The sequence below is a fragment of the Apiospora marii genome (genome assembly GCF_038362585.1).
Source record: "Apiospora marii strain CBS 49790 chromosome Unknown utg000004l_segment0_segment0, whole genome shotgun sequence".
In the NCBI taxonomy this organism is placed as follows: domain Eukaryota; kingdom Fungi; phylum Ascomycota; class Sordariomycetes; order Amphisphaeriales; family Apiosporaceae; genus Apiospora; species Apiospora marii.
Genome location: NW_027117375.1, coordinates 2989666 through 3005845, shown reverse-complemented (window position 1 = coordinate 3005845; position 16180 = coordinate 2989666). Strand labels below are relative to the sequence as shown.

At 55.2% G+C, this 16180-nt stretch overlaps 6 protein-coding genes across 6 annotated transcripts; 2 read left to right on the top strand and 4 right to left on the bottom strand.

The window, feature by feature from the left end:
• Positions 1 to 517: 517 nt before the first annotated feature.
• Positions 518 to 1734, top strand: PG985_006886 (uncharacterized protein; the record flags this gene model as incomplete). Its single annotated transcript, XM_066826655.1, has 5 exons — positions 518 to 565; positions 630 to 1032; positions 1115 to 1380; positions 1423 to 1542; positions 1648 to 1734. The coding sequence occupies 5 exons, from the start codon at positions 518 to 520 to the stop codon at positions 1732 to 1734; spliced, it is 924 nt and encodes a 307-aa protein (XP_066686262.1).
• Positions 1735 to 2151: 417 nt separating this feature from the next.
• PG985_006885 (uncharacterized protein) lies at positions 2152 to 3238 on the bottom strand (the record flags this gene model as incomplete). The annotated part of the gene is made up of 2 exons (XM_066826654.1): positions 2152 to 2680; positions 2781 to 3238. 2 exons carry the CDS (start codon positions 3236 to 3238, stop codon positions 2152 to 2154), a joined length of 987 nt encoding a protein of 328 aa, XP_066686261.1.
• Positions 3239 to 5004: 1766 nt separating this feature from the next.
• Positions 5005 to 6831, bottom strand: PG985_006884 (ATP-NAD kinase; the record flags this gene model as incomplete). Its single annotated transcript, XM_066826653.1, has 1 exon — positions 5005 to 6831. The coding sequence occupies one exon, from the start codon at positions 6829 to 6831 to the stop codon at positions 5005 to 5007; it is 1827 nt and encodes a 608-aa protein (XP_066686260.1).
• A 2771-nt stretch (positions 6832 to 9602) lies between these two features.
• PG985_006883 (uncharacterized protein) lies at positions 9603 to 10520 on the bottom strand (the record flags this gene model as incomplete). Its single annotated transcript, XM_066826652.1, has 3 exons — positions 9603 to 10007; positions 10104 to 10261; positions 10328 to 10520. 3 exons carry the CDS (start codon positions 10518 to 10520, stop codon positions 9603 to 9605), a joined length of 756 nt encoding a protein of 251 aa, XP_066686259.1.
• Positions 10521 to 11063: 543 nt separating this feature from the next.
• Positions 11064 to 12347, top strand: PG985_006882 (Bcrrd2; the record flags this gene model as incomplete). Its single annotated transcript, XM_066826651.1, has 1 exon — positions 11064 to 12347. One exon carries the CDS (start codon positions 11064 to 11066, stop codon positions 12345 to 12347), a length of 1284 nt encoding a protein of 427 aa, XP_066686258.1.
• A 179-nt stretch (positions 12348 to 12526) lies between these two features.
• Positions 12527 to 15201, bottom strand: PG985_006881 (Pseudouridine-metabolizing bifunctional protein C1861.05; the record flags this gene model as incomplete). The annotated part of the gene is made up of 5 exons (XM_066826650.1): positions 12527 to 13511; positions 13565 to 13791; positions 13897 to 13936; positions 14033 to 14709; positions 14779 to 15201. The coding sequence occupies 5 exons, from the start codon at positions 15199 to 15201 to the stop codon at positions 12527 to 12529; spliced, it is 2352 nt and encodes a 783-aa protein (XP_066686257.1).
• Positions 15202 to 16180: the final 979 nt, after the last annotated feature.

The window sequence follows — 16180 nt, the reverse complement described above, 5'->3', positions numbered from 1 at the left end:
GCTTGACATTTTTAGGTGACATCAGTATCCGTATCTACTTAAAGTACCTAACTTACATTAATTACTACGGGAGCTCCATCACTACTAGTCGATACATACATAGGTTAGCAGCCCAGCGCGCCTGCTAGCGATCACATGGAGCAATAGGACTAGAATAGTCGACGGTAGATGCTAAACGCGGTCATATATCTAATCTACTTCGATGACTGACGAGAGGCGTTCTCTATACGCAGGGCAGAGACTGACAGGAGTAGAGAATGTAACATGTAACGTCTCTCTAGCTCGTCTACTCGTGTTGGACCAAACCCCTTGCAGTCAGTCGGTAGTTGCAGTTGACGTGACGAGGAGGCGACTTTGTACGACTCCGCTCCAACAACCGGGTCCCAGATTTCTCGGCATGTATGCCATATTACTTACTACCAGCTTCTTATTCGGGCTCATAAAGACCAACATCATATAATACAATACTGTTACTATCTGGCCCTCTCCCAGGACGTGGTACCATCATATTAACATCATGGCTGACGAAAAAAGACTGAGCACCTGGTCCGACGCCACCCACACCGTGAGGGAGGAGGGAGGAGGAGGAGGAGGAGGAGGAAGAGAGAGGCGCAGGATCAGAGGTACAGGAAGCAGCAGCAGCAGCAGCAGCAGCAGCAGCAGCAGCAGCAGCCACAGTAGCAGCGGGCAGCAGCAACAGCCCCGTAGCCCTCATCACGGCGGGAAGTGCCGGGGTGGGCGCGGCCACGGCGCGGCTGCTGGCCCGGCGGGGGTACCGGGTCGTCATCAACTTCAGCCGCAACACGGAGCGGGCGCGTAAGGTGGTGGGCGAGCTGCAGCAGCTGTCGCGCCTGCCCGCCCACGAGATCCAGAACGAGCACGGCAATGCCTACCTGGCCATCCGCGCCGACCTCGGCAGCCGCGACGAGATCGGCCGCCTCGTCCGCGAGACCGTCGTCCAGATGGGCCGCCTCGACGTCCTCTTCTCCAACGGCGGCTGGACAAAGTTCCGCGACATGACGAGCATAGAGGGTAAGTACCTATATATCAGCTGCTACTTAAACCCCATCGAGATTTCAACAAGCTGGCTGACTGACGGATGTGAGCGACACAGACAACACCATCGAGGAGGATTGGGACATGTGCTTCAACATCAACGTCAAGTCCCACTTGTGGCTGATGCAGGCCGCCAAGGAGCATCTCGACCGGACCGAGGGCGCCTTCATCACCACGGCCTCGGCCGCCGGCATCTACCCGAGCGGCAGCTCCCTGGCCTACTCCGTCACCAAGGCCGCCCAGATCCACCTTGTCAAGAACCTCGCCGTCATGGCCGCCCCCAGAATCCGGGTCAACAGCGTCAGCCCGGGGCTGCTCCTGACAGTAAGTCTTTTATCTATTGCTTATTTTGCTACTTCTCCCAAGATCGCGCGTGAAGCTAAGAAGCAACAACAACAACAACAGGAATGGTCCGATAGGTTCTCAGACCAAGCGAAAGACGCTTACCGCCAAAAGACAAAATTAAAGCGCTTCCCTACCGTCGAGGTCAGTACTATCACCATAGATCATCTCTCTTCCTCTCCGCCCCAACCTATCTCTTTTTAGATTAGCCAGCTTGGTTTATACGATCGCTCACACCGCCTTGCACAGGACGTTGCCGAACAAGTCCTCACCTTCGCAAAGAGCAAAAGCATGACGGGTGTAAATATACCACTGGATGCGGGGTTTATGGTCTGAGTCTTGTATAGGACGGAAATAGATCAGGGAGGAAACGCAACGCCACCCTGAAGGCTACCGCCGCCACTTCTTATCCGACCTTTCAGAACAGAGGCCACCCTTTTAGCCCAAGGGACTCACTCGACGGGTCCAGGTGGCTTGCGCAGTAGTAATGGTCCATCTCGAAGGCCGAGAGAACGGCCGAAAGCCGTTCGTTTCAGGTAGAGTGGTGGCTTGAAGTTTAAACTCGCATTCCACGTGGGATATCATAGCATATCATTCTTCTTTTCCCTTACGGCATCATGGTTAGCCTCTCAAGTGACGTAGTCCTGACTACGCGGTACACACACGCACAGCCTGTGAGCAAGAGTGGTTGTGGACAATTTGACTGTATTATATTCTTTTTTTTTGTTCTTAATTATTGGGTATTATTTACTATTATAAATCCAGCACGAACTTGCTCAGCAAGAGGACACCAGCCGCAGACGCGAGCTGCAGCATGGGGTTCAGGTCTCCTGAGGCGGCAGTAGCGGCCGAGACCATCGGGAGGGCAGCCGAGGCCGAGGCAGCCACGGCGCTGAGCGTCTCCGCGCTCGCCTTATCCATCCCCGTGGCGCTTGGCGCCGATGTCTGGGCCGCCGATAAGGGGTCGATGTTGGACGTCGAGGTAGAACCGCCGGAGACCGTCTGGGTCGCAAAGGTGGCCGACGATCCGGGCGCCGAGGAGGAGCCCGTTGGGGCAGAAGGTGCCCTCACTTTGCCGCACGCGATAAGGCGGTCGTAGCCGGATTCATATTGGTCATGCCACCATTGCGACTCGTTCACGAGCGCGTAGTAGTTAAATTCGTAATGCGAACCCGGGTAGTCGTGGGCGTTCTGAAAGAAGGTGGACGAGCATATGTCGTCGCATTCGAAATCGTCGTCAACCTCGGCATGTTCTGTTGAGAACTCGCAGAAACTACCGCGCCTAGATGTGCATAACAGTTCAGTTAGTCGCGTGTCCCTGGAATGCGCGTCATGGATGACGGTTTGAGGGGGGGAAATAAAAAGAAAAAGAGAAAACATACCCGTCTGTCCGACAACTCTGGGCCAGGTGGTATTGGAAGAGCTGTCCCACAATGGCGACGGGTAAATCCGAGTACTCGTAGGGCTTCGTGGCCTTGGTCAAAAGCTGGGCGGCATCACCCGCGTCCAGCTGGCAGGCGGACCTAACGCCGCTGACGTACTTCTCCAGGGCGTCCTTGCAGGTGGTGGTGCACATGGCCTCGTAGTCCTTGGTGCTGGGCTTGAAGCCTGGGCGCATGGAGGCGACGATGCCGAGCAGGGTGCTGGGGCAGGCGATCTCGGCGCTGTAGGCCTGGCGACATTGTTCCGAGGTGGAGGCCTTGAGGTGCTTGTCGTCGGCGATGTAGGCCCAGTCGGGCCCCGAGACGTTGAGGCCGAAGGCGGACGCCAGGGATGGCGCTATGGAGAGCAGCACCAGCAAGGGCAGGTAAAACGCCGCCGCATCAGAAATTGACAGCATTTTTGCCGGGTAGGGGGGCTTGTGAGAGGGATGCCCTCAAAAGGCTTTACCCGGCAGACAGCGAATCAAAACTGGGGGTGGCTTGCCTGCTGTGCTGTGCTGCAGCAGACAAACTTGTCTGGAGGGAGGACAGCCGCTGCAGCCTGGAGTCCAGTTCAGCGGTAGTGGTGGTAGAGAATAATAAGCAATAAAAATAATATCTATAAGTTAAATAAGGTCGTGGCCGTGGTCGTGGTGGTCGTGTTGTCTGAGAGCCGAGACATGAAGAACGTGGTGGTGCGATACGATGGCAGATACAATACAGCGGCAGTTTGCGAAGAATATGAGACCGTGAGTGAGGAGAATCTACATAGATTATATTAAGTCCTTCCGGAGCGGCAGTGGGTTTGGTGAAGGTGAGAAGCGAGAGAGCGAGCGAAGCACGAGAGAATGTCGGCCTCCTCTTTCTCTCTCCTCTCTGTTTCTCTCGCTCTCTCTCTCTCTCCATCAGTCACATCCGAGATTGTCTCTGTCCTGCGCTTGGCACCCAGTCGGAGAGGGACGGGGGGACCAGATGGGGGGACTTGGCCATTACTCTTTTTTTTTTTCTTCGCCAAAGGCCCTTGTTAGGCCCCAAGGCCCCTTCCTTCCCTTCTCTTCAGGCTAGTGCGAAGCTCGCTCGGCCGTCTTTCCGTGCCCTCGCCTGCCACCAGCTCCAGTTTGCTATCCAGTGCAGGGCTCCATCCACGGGCAGAATGGCCCCAAATGGTTCCAAATGGCCCTGGCAACCCATGGAGCCTCCTTTTAGTATCAGCTGCTGATTCCCTTGCCCTGCTCCGCTAACCCGTCGCTAAGAGGCCATTTCACCCCACCCAAACAGCATGCCAAATGCCCGCCTCTCGACGCTTTTAATTAGCGACCGCTTGAATTTCGCTAACGCCATTAGCATCTCAATCTAACTCGGCACTGAGCCTCAACTTAGGTCATAGCATGGATGGCCAACAACGAGATATATCAAGCAGAGATATGTCTGTCTGTGTGCTTTTATTACTACTTCCTCAGCCAGTTGACTGATTGTCTGACTGTACCCAGCCATGCGGCAGCCCCTTGCCGTGAGCGTTGTCAACCCACTTGGCGTTTCAGACACGGAGCTGCACACAGGTCGCAGTAACAAATGGCATCGGTTCGACCCCCCAACTTCGGTGGGGCATTCAAGGGAACTTCGGGAGGCCACCTTCTTAAACCGCCTGCCAGTGCCTCCGAGTCACCGCCATGTCAGTGCCGCTTACCCATGCTTGGGATGTTTTCGGTATGCACTCATCTTTTTTTTTTTCCGCCTCTTTTTTTCTTTTCTTTTTAATTGTCACATAGATAGGCATCGATCGCTCTTATCATTTAGCAATAGCCGCCGTTGGAACCAAAAATAAAAAAAGACGCTTTGCGGCACTCATGCACTTCAATGTTTTATCATCTACTACCCTAACGTAGGTATCTAAAAAATCTAAAACTGCTATTTCGCTGCATCTCGACTCTCGCAACATGGGCGTCAATAGAGTGCCCGAGAGTTCAGGGTTCAGGTGACCATACAAGGCCAACTGCCATTGCAAAGACCCTGTTGTGTATCTGCTGTAGTCCCACAACTCTTGACATGTTCATTCGTAATATGCCCGTAGAGAATACCTGGTCTGGCGTATGCTCGTGTGTCCCAGCACCATCTTCTTCAAAGGAAACATGCCTCTCTATCTTTCTATAGTCTAATCGGGCGGTTTTATCAGATCCTGGGGCTTCTACATGCCCAGGAGAGACATTTGGCGCCGGAGAGGGCTGGCGCTGGTGCTGCCATCCTCGCTAGCGTAGCAGGCAGAGTCGGTGTCGATGTCCCACTCCGGCTCTTCCTCACCCTGTGTCGACTCGTCGCCGTCCTTCTTAGTCTCGAACCCCTTCTGGGTCGCGGCGCGAGTGTTCCACTGCAGCGTGCGCGATACGCTGTCGAACCACTCAGTGTCCGTTCGCATAACCGTAGGGAGCGGGTATTGCGATGCGCTGATTGTGACATAGTCACCCTGCTTCAGTTCGACGCGGCCCTTGCCATCAAAGGCACAGTAGGCAGTGGCGCGCGAGTTGCGTGGGACGGACACCCGGAGCAGCAGGGTGTCGCTCAGGACCATGGGCCGGAACGACAGCGTGTGCGGGCAAATAGGAGTGAGAAGAATGGCGGGGATGTCCGGGTGGACGAGCGAGCCCCCAGCCGAAAGCGAATAAGCCGTCGAACCAGTAGGGGTGGAGAAAATGCAGCCATCCGCTTGCACAATGGTCAAGAGCTCATTGTCGCCATACAGCTCCAGGTTGGAGACGTAGGGCGATGGGCCGCGGTCAATGACGAGCTCGTTGAGAACCTCGAATTGCTCGCCTTCCTCTGCCTCAGCACCCGCCGCACCATGGCGGTAGACCGTGCATGTGAAACGCATGCGCAGGTTGACGCGCATGCCTTCTTCGCCCATGATGCGGTTCAGGTGTTGCTTGTACTTCTCAAACTCGAAACTGGTCAAGAAGCCCAGACTGCCGAGACTGAAGGACAGAACAGGCGGGACGACGCGCTGGAACAGCCAAGAAGTGAAAAGGACAGTTCCATCGCCGCCGAGGGTGAGAACCAAGTCGAACTTTTCCGGCTGGCTCCAGCAAAGATCGGGCGACCAGTATCGAAGCATGGTTTGGAATCGAGGGTCATCGTCAATGAGACTGGTGGCTCCAAAGCGCTTAGAGGTTCGGAGCTTCGCATCCACATAAACATTGACACCCACATCTGAGCCGTAGCGAGGAGTACGAAGCAACCATGAAGCCAACTCCCTAGTCAGGTACACAAGCTCATTGTCGCGAGCCTTGGTAACGATCATGACGTTGCGAACAGCCCGCCGGATGGGCCGGCGCTGAAGCTGTTTCGAGACTTCACGTACGCCAGTGGCCGTCTGGACGAGACGAGAATGCGACATGTAGTCGTCATTCTTGATCTCCTCCAGGACCTTGTCGATGTCCACGTTGTCGTCAAACCGTTGGTGGTAGAAGCAGGGCGACTGGATGGAGGGCATGGCGGTGCCGGGAGTGCCGCGACTAGCCAATTCATTCAAGGCCTCAGTAAGGCGCTGCGACGACGAGGACGTAGGTCGCGCCTCGGGGCCGGAGTGTGCGGAAAGCATGCCGGTGAGTGAAAGAGCCTCGGGTTTGTTGTTGCGCGCCACAGAGGCCAAGGCCTTCATAATAGTCTGTCGCGGGACAGACTCCACTGAGCGTGTGTTCTTGTTGTGGCCGTACATGCGAGGGGAGAAGTGGGAGCTCTTGGACGAGTGAGGGCCCGTCAAGCCTGCAGCAGATGATTCTGACGGGAAGGCATCCTCCTGTTGGTCATAGCTGGAGTGTTGTGTAGGTGTCGAGTCGAAAAAGGAAGAAGAAGGTGGAGGTAATGTAGGGCGGTCCGCAAGAGCATCGGGTGATCCACGAGTCCCGTCAGGAATGGATGATGACTTATTGGACGCCTCGGAGACGGACATAACCCCACCGTCGGACGGATTACTGAGGGCAGGATGGATCGCAGTGGGAGAAGTAACTAAACCCGCCATTTTGTCCGAAAGGGTACTCTGGGTACCAAGATACAGGGGACAGGGATTCGGTGCCTTGCTGACAGAGTTCAGGTCGATGGGCTAAAATGTTGCACAAACAGGGATTGTGGCAGCACCGGTTTCACCGACTTGGCCAACGATCGGGGATTACTTGTGCAAGTACGTCCTAACGCCGCAGGTAGGTATGCACAATGCACAGCTCGCAGCAATAAGCTTCCGCTGTTGAAGATCTTCCCTCTGGGAAATCCTGGGGGATGATGACACGAGACCGACCCGAGAGACTGTCTCTGATTCACGTTGCACCACTGTTCGGTGGTTCGGGAAGTCGCAGACTCCTCTCGCTAATGTGTCAAAAAATCTGAATCAGACGAAGCACAGGTTAGCCAATCCGTCACATCGCATCGCCGGCATCCGACTGGCCCAGGTGGATAAGGGAAGGGGATAGGCTACGTATATAGCTGCCAAGGGACAAGACAACTCACCTGACTGGCTGACTGTGTTCCGCAACACTCTAGACCACGCTAGAGCTGTTGATATCAATGCTTCCGTCGTGCTGGATCTGGAAGTTGGCTCGCTTAAGAAGGGCGATTGCCGAAACTGAACTGGGACGAAAACCGATTGGGTATCTTCGATAACGATGCTGAATATGCTGAAAGCTGAATGCTGAATGCTGACAAATTGGATCTTCTAACGGGCAATTATCTATGGTCGTAACGCGAGTTGAAACAGGGGCCGCAAACTGTCGACGAGTCGAAGAGTCCGAGGAACGAAAAAGCTTGTATGTCGATGGTAGATTGTCGAACTGACGGGGCAGTGGTAGATATATCCAACGAGGCAAGACAAGGGGTATTTATTAGAAGTGAAAAAAAGCTCCCAGAGCAAAAAAAAGAGTGGTGTTCAGAACCTCGACGGAGCGAAGATGCACAAACACAAAGAAAGTGTGTTCAAGCCGGAGGAACCAACAAGAGGTACAATATATGTATGTGAAGAAGGAGAACAAAGGCAAACAGAGACTGCAGGAGACACTGGCTGATTGTGAGGACGAACTACCAGAGCTCTGTTTTTGCTAGGTGCGCAAGCGCGGAGGGGGGGAGGGGAGGTTGAAGACGTTGGGTCTACGAAGCGAAGACTGAAGAACCAAAGGAAGAGAGGCCAGAGAATGGGACGACAAGCCGGGTATCTTTATCTGGCACGCATCTGGCTGCGGGTGGGACACGGGCGCCGTCTTTTTCTTGCCACAATAGTCGCAGAGAGAAACCCATATCGGAGTCTCTACTGTACAATGCCATCAACGATTCTGCCGCCCTGAAAGCTCTTGTTCACTGCATTGCCGGTACCCGTGTCCAACAATGGCAGCAGTGGGGTCCGGTCAGTCTCGAATGCCTGCCTGCAATGTTAGCGACTAGGTTTGGCGAAGAGGCTCAGGCATGCCAACCACGGCCACTTGCATTGCTCGAGACGAATGCCCACTTGCATCGCAACAGAATTAACGTTGGTAGGCACATGCTTATTGACTTTACCAGAGCCGCTTGGCTTTTCGGGCTTTGGTGGTGGTGCCTGTTGAGGACAAGGACGTTACAATCCCCTACAAGCCAAATTTGGCCCATGCCCGCCCGCCACACATAAGTACTGCCCACAGTTTGGTTTGGTCTCATCTTGCGCCTAAGAGCAGGGGTTCTTCGGGGGTGATGGCCCAATAGGGGGCCCTATCATGACCCCTAGGGCCCCTACTAGTGCAGCATCTCGTCTCACATCCCAACGACGAGGTTTCTAGAGCTTCTCCGTCCCCACTTCCCGTTGCATATGCCAATCCCTACTTCTTAGTACTGTATTTCGACTCGAAACACTCGAGTCGGCCACGGCGCGAGCAAGACTGGACGACCTCACGACCAGAACCAATAAATCAACAGAAAGCCACGACGTGATAGCCAGTATCTGCCTCTCTTTCGGCGACTTGGCATGAGAGTTAAGCTTTTACCTTTTCTTCTTCATCGTCTTTCTCGAAACGGCAAGGCTACGTGATCTTGGAGTTTTCGGCTGGCCAGGGCGCCCACCCTGAAGCCCTCGCGACGAAGCATTGCTTGCCCAGCTGTCCAAGGTTTGCCGAACTGCTTCTCACCCGATTCTGGTACATTATCTTGAAGCCAAGTACAAAGCAGCGAGCGGTGAGGATTCGTAAGTTATGGGTATGTATTGCAGATCTCCATTGTTCATTCAAAACCTCAGTATTTTACATATCTGTTTCCCCCATAAGTCTGCAGAAATGACAACAAGCCATGAGAGGTGAAACACGGCCGTAATCCACAACGGGGGATCAAAACGTACACCTGTGGCAGGCCGATCTCATCTTGGCTTCCGGTCCAAGCATTGACTTCCTGCGACGACGCCGCCATGATTTCGGTAGGGACCCATTCAGCGTCATTCCAGACAATGTTTGCTGGGTCGCGCCCTACCTCTCACCAAACACTCGGATTGGTTCCCCGACTGATCCTCAGCGGCAACACGTTGACAGCATTGCACGCACGGACTACTACCGCTGACTCTAGGCGGAGCGGAGCGCATACCAGACATTTAGACACGCCCACGTTTGGGGTTTGGAACGAATCCTCTATGCTCATCGGCCATTAACCTTCTTCCAAATGCATCGGAGATCCTCTATTCAGACCCATTGAAGCAAGGACCGCAAGGGCTGCGGAAGAGTTTGAAACTCCAAGATTGCTGGCTCAACATGCGCCTGCTTGTTGTTGCGGACACTGTAACCGATGCAAGCGTCACTTCCAATAGAGATCAGACGCAATCTTGGCTTCCAACACGGACCGGGTGAATGTGCCGAGATCGGCACCGCTTGCCTCGTCGTCACCCATGCTAACATCCCCAGAAGTGTTGGGGCAACAGTGCCGCTGAGCGGACGCTAAGATATCTTCCCACTCCTTCATGGTGAATTCGCCCTCACTTTGGGTGAGGATTAAGTCGCCATGAGAAGTCAAGGCGAAGACGTGGAGTGAGCGAGACATCTCGATCTCGCGAGCCGTGGGGTTGATTATTTCTCTGTTCGATCCATCTTCGGCGGCGGTGGCGGCGATAACGACGGATGTCAAAGTAGCTGTCAATGGGATGGCGGCCGACATTAACGTTAACACAGCAGTCTGTATCAAAGCAGGTAGGATTGGCAGATTCTGCATGGCCGAGATTATTAGCTTAAATTCCTACTGCCCCTGCCAGGTGTGCATCTTGAGTGCTAGGCGGCGGGTATGGGGATTTGCTGGACCTACCGTATTGGCCTGGACGACCTTTGTGTTGACGTATTCATTCTCTGGTGCTATGGTGACTTGGAGAGTGATCTGGATGAGCGCCCTGGGGAAATTGGTGACGAGGATAATCTGGCGGAGTGTCGATTGCAGCAAGCCTTCGAGATGACGCTCTCTCGTTCCTAGCAAAACAATCATGAGCCAATGCATTCAGCCAAAGCCCTGCTCTTTCCCCAGATGACAATTACCTCCAACGCCAGCGGCCGGGCGGACGACAACGTCAACAACTGCTTCTTCGGGGAGCTCGTCCCTACGTTGTGCTTCGATAGGTCCATTTACTGCACCGACGATGGTGTAGCCGGCGTATGAGAATGTCGCGGAGCCATCGGCACTATGCAGATGCGACAAAAGCGCCTCGGGCCCTGAGGTAGTCGTCGTCATGTTGTTTCTACAGGTTACTCGAATGCGCCCTGGATCTGAGGCTGAGGCTGAGGCTGGTCGGTCGGGGTAGTTTTGTGAGGTTTGCGAACTGCGGGTAGCTAGCTAGTTGAGGCTCAAATCGCGGTCGCTTTTGGGACTTTTTCTTTGGTTTTTCTGCCACTGACGTTGGAGCTACCATTCTCCCCAAGCACCAAGCTCGGCCGACCCCACAATTGGCGTGGAATTTAGAGTTATGTTTTATGCAGCACCCCCGATCTCACAATCAGGCCCTTCCTGATGTACTGTAGCTAAGGTACCTACTTCCTAAGCTAGGCGGCCTGAGGGGTTCTAATAAAGGGAAGTGGCGTGTCGCCCTGTTCCGGCGGCGGGGTATCTTTCGGTGCTAACATCGAACCTTCTTCGCTTTCCTGGGTACAACCTTATCATCACTGTTTACATGCCACCTGCAATATTGAATGCCTACATCTAATTCATAACAAGTCTTAGGTATACTTGGGATCTCACAACATTTGCCATCTTGAACAACCCCATTCGATCGCAAACATGGCTACAGAGCAGCCGACCAGCGTTCCGCCGCCCTCTACAATCCCCAATCTCAAAGACCGGCTTCCCAAATTGGAGCCAAGACGTCGCCGGGCTGCACCTGCTGCTCCGGTTCCCACCCCAGAGACGCCGGCCCTCCCGCCGCCACCGGAGCCGTCGACCCTGACGTTCCAGGTGCCCTCCAGGAGAATCCTGTCCCGCAAAGACCATGACTTGTTTCTCTCGTCGCCCACACACAGCCTCATTCTCGCGTTCGTGTTCGGTTTATCCGACGCCGTAGTCGACACGCCCATCTCGTCCGTCAAGGATGAGGAGCTGACTCCCGCCATCACCTCGATCCTCGCCCTCCTGGACGAGGCCGAGGCGCTCGTGCTGGCGACGCCCCCGGACGACACGGGCGGCTCGCGCTTCGGCAACAAGCTGTTCCGCACCTTCCTCGACAAGACCAAGGCGGCCAGCGCCGCGTGGCACCAGCGGCTCGGCGTCACCTCGCCCGAGGCCGTCGCCGAGGTCGAGACCTACCTGCTCCAGTCCTTTGGCAACCGCTCCCGCATAGACTACGGCTCGGGCCACGAGCTCAACTTCATGATCTGGCTCCTCTGCCTCTACCAGCTCCAGGTCGTCAAGCCGGGTGACTTCAGGGCTCTGGTGCTGAGGGTGTTTACCCGCTACCTGACCGTGATGCGCACCGTCCAGTCGACCTACTACCTGGAGCCTGCAGGCTCACATGGTGTATGGGGCCTAGATGATTACCAGTTCTTGCCCTTCTTGTTTGGCTCAAGCCAGCTTCTGCACCACCCCTTCATCACACCGCTCGCTATCCACCAGGAGCTCACCATAGAGGAGTTCGGCCACGACTTCATGTATCTTGGCCAGGTAGACTTCGTGAACAGCACCAAGACCGTCAAAGGCCTGCGATGGCACAGCCCTATGCTGGACGACATATCATCTGCGAAGAACTGGAACAAGATTGAGGGCGGCATGCGAAAGATGTTTGTGGCTGAGGTCTTGAGGAAATTGCCAGTCATGCAGCATTTCCTTTTCGGCTCGCTCGTACCTGCTGTGGACGGCATGAGCACCGAGGCAGAAGCCGGCGTGTCGCCCGAGGAGGAAGAGACCGAGGGCGGCGCGGTCATGGTGGAGCATGAGGGTGTCAAGCATTTACATCAGCTCAACAGCTGGGGAGACTGCTGTGGTATCAAGGTGCCTAGCAGTCTCGCCGCCGCCCAGGAGATGAAGAAGAGAAATGGAGGCGAAAGCTTGCGCAGAATCCCTTTTGACTAAAAATAACAAAGGCCCAACAAAACATGAATACAATGTGCTGCTCAAGATACTCTCTGCCCATGTTCTAAAAGCTAGTGATTCGAGTCTACGAAACAGCATCACCAGGGAGTTGTGTCCGCATGGGCACAGCTAGAACGGTATGATTATGATGCATTCATCTATGGCAATGTGTTGTTTGTCTATCGCGAAACAGCGGAGGCAGTAACAAGTTCCCGCTCCAGTGTGCCCAGATCGTCGCTGACCGACTCGGAGCTCTTCAGCGTGAGCACCGCCGCCTTCTGCGCGACATCGATGAGGTTCACAGCCGTCCCGCCGCGTGTCAGGCCCGCGACCAAGACGCCGAGGAAGGTATCCCCGACGCCGTTGACTGAGACGACGTCCGGGACCTCCTGCGCGACCGGGAATAGCCGCATGTACACGCCGCCCACAGTCGGATGGTCGACGGGCGCGCGGGTCAGGATGAAGGGCGCGTGGGCGGCGTCGCGCAAGCGCGGGTCGTCCGGGCCCATGACCTCGACGAGGAGGGCGCCCTGGTCGCCGAGCTTGGCGACGAGAGTCGGGATGTAGGGCAGCAGCTGGACAGCCTGCTGGGGCACGCCGGCGTCGGTCAGGGCCTTGGTGGTGAGGCGGACGAAGCGCTCGCGGATTCCGTCGCCGCCGAACATGGCGAAGGCGTCGATGACGCCGAACCAGCGCGGGTCTGCGAGGTACTCGTGCTGCGCCGCGGCGGCGTGCATGGCGGCCAGCTCGTGTCGGTTAGGCGTGGCGAGGTCGACGCTTGGGGCCGGGAAGACGCCCAGCGGCTCGTCGTGACCGCGGACGGGGCGGAAGAGGCGCGCCGACTTGGCGTTGGAGACGGGCTCGAAGGCGATGGCGGCTCCGTTCTGCTTGCCGGCCTTGATCCAGGACCGAATGTCGGACTCGGACCAGTTGGCGTCGACGACGAGCCATTTGGGCTTGGATGCCGTCACCACCTCGGCCCAGTGTGCTGGATCTGAGTTTGCGGTAAAAATATCCATGTCGGCCATCGCCATGACGAGGCTCTTACTGGCATCGTTGACGGCTACGTACTGTGCTGTCCTACCCGAGGCCCCTTCTAGGCGGCGGATACATGATGTATCCATACCGGCGGACTCCAGTGAGTTGATCACAGTCGTGCCTGCGCTATCGAGGGAGTCAGTGGCGTCTATCTCGTCAGGTAGTACCTGTGGACTTACACATCGTTGCCAACCATGCTGCAAAGGCGAACGCCCATGCTGCCTCTCACTCTATGGGCAGCGAGGGCCACGTTCCGTCCCACTCCGCCTATCGACTGGCTTATCTGGGCCGGGTTTGAGGTGTGAAGATGGGGTGACACATTTGTGGCGGAGTCTGGCCCTGCGTAGTTACAGCTTAGATCTACAGCAACTGAGCCAGCCACTATGACATCGGCTTCTTTGTTGGCCTACGAATACGATCAGCCTGTGCCCAGACATTATTCCAGGGTTGGACTGTTGGTCCGCGTGCCGCGGATCAAACACAAGCAAGAGGCGACCAGTCCGAATCATACCTTATCTTTGTCTACAACTGAGTTTTCTGTCGAGTTGCCACTAACTGGGATGTGTACAGGCCTTAATACCGAGCTTTCCCTATGGTATACCACTGTCAGGATCTAGTACGAGCCTTGGAGCTGCCTCGGTGCTCACTTTCTAGTCGGGATCTCGAGGTCTCCCGCGATGAACCTCGTAGTCGCAAGTGCAATCTTGGCCGCGCGTTCCACATTGGCTCTTACGAGAGCTTTGTTTGCGGGCACGCTTCGGCCTTCGGTAAGGTCCCGAATCCTCCCCAGAATGAATGGCGTGTTCAAACTGCCATGGGCACCCTGGCTTAGCGACTCCGCAACAGCCTGCTCAATGACAGCATCCATCTCTTGCCTGGGGATAGACGCCTCCTCGGGGATGGGGTTGGCGAACAAGAGTCCAGATTCGATGCCCAAATTCTCCTGTGCCAGTATCATGGCGGCTGCTTCCTCTTCCGTCTGAACCACGAAGGGACTCTTGGCGCCGCTTTCACGGGCCCAGAAGGCCGGGAAATCGACATCGCCTTTTCGGCCGTCGGCAAAGGTCGACACCAGTACACCTTGTGTCTCCAAGTACTCGAGCGTCCTGGGGATGTCAAGAAAGCCTTTGCAGCCGCTGCTGATGACGGCCATGCGAGTGCGTCCCAGTTCTGTCAGATCGGCTGATACGTCCATCGTGTTCTCCCCGCCACGATGGACGCCGCCCAAGCCGCCAGTGCCAAAAACTCGGATGCCCGCCAGTCGCGCCAAAATAGTGGTGCCAGCAATTGTTGTGCCGCCATTGATTCTTTTTCCCGTCATGCCCTATTCCAGGATGTGGTATGAGTCGGGGATTTCCACTCGCGTGGAGGTAGTGTAGAGGGGTTGACTCACCATGCCAACAAGATATGCAATATCCCTACGCGATACCTTCCTGGGCGAGTTCGCGACAATGTGAGCTACCTCCTCGGGCGTCAGGCCTACTGTTGGCACCCCTTCGAGGATTCCTACGACAGCAGGCACGCCTCCATTCTGCCGGACGACCTCTTCCAGATCAAGGTTGCCCAATGCGCCGTGGGTGTAGATAGTGGACTCGAGGGCCACTACTGGCTTGTTTGTCGCCAGAGCATCGGTGACCTCTTCGGAGACCTTCAACAGTCTTTCGAGACCACCAAACTGGCCTGAACTGCGGTGCGAGGCAGACGTTGACAAAGACGCCCATCTCTGGAATGGTCCCAATCGATTGGTTATTGATGATGGCCTGATGGATTGACCAAGGCGACTGCACTGCCCAGCACGATTCCAAACGCCCCTCATCTTGGCGTTTCTGGCTTGTTAGCTGGATCTCGAGAGAATAGCTTAGATAGTGAGGCTCAGGTGTCTTCAGTACCGGATCACCACTGCTACGAGACCGCTGGCAGATGAAATGTTTTAACGTCTACCGGCTTCCCAGTAATATAACGTATAAATCGCCGGCCTTCGGGATTTCTGGGATTGCCGGAATATCTGCAGGGCGTAGGTTGACACGCGGCCTCCTTTATCGCTATCAAGATCAATTGACGTCTCGTGAGTCGTTGCTGTCAGCATCGCCGTCCCTCGGCCCAATGTTGAGATTTCCCGATGTCGGCTGCTTCCGTTCGGCGTAGGCCCCGCTGCGGAATTGGCATCAATGGTTTTGGTCCGTGCTGAGCTGGTCTGGGCCCCTTTGAATCTGAAACTCCAGCGGAAGCTCGTGGTTATTCCATTCAATCGGGCAACCTAGTTACAGATATCGGATGACACTTTGTCCAAGTACAGTACATTGATTATTCGAGCAGGCGATATGCCGTCCTTCGCCGCGAGCCATCCTTAGGTATGGATAGTAATTCCCCAATCACCCTATTCCACGTAGGTATTTTTCCGCAGCACCACGGTTCGCATAAGGAGCTGTAGCCTTATTATTATCAATATATAAACAAATCTGATACCAACAGTGCCCCTTGAATCGTGATGTTCGGCCCTTGCGTTTCCCGAAGGATTGGCGCATAAAGACAAACAGGGTCCGGAAAACCGAAGAAACGAGTTCGCTGACAGTGTGCCGCTTTTCCATGGTTCGTTCTAATCTTCATTTGAATACCAAGATTGTCCCCAGCGACGTGGGCTTGGGGCTTTATTCTTATTTTACCTACATAGCTGTGGTCGTTCGTTCTCGTTGTTTCATCCCATGTAACATAATCATTAAACACCGAGGCCTTTTAAGAACTCGTCGTCTGTACTCTTACTACATTGAATGCAATACGCTGCCGATGAGGACATC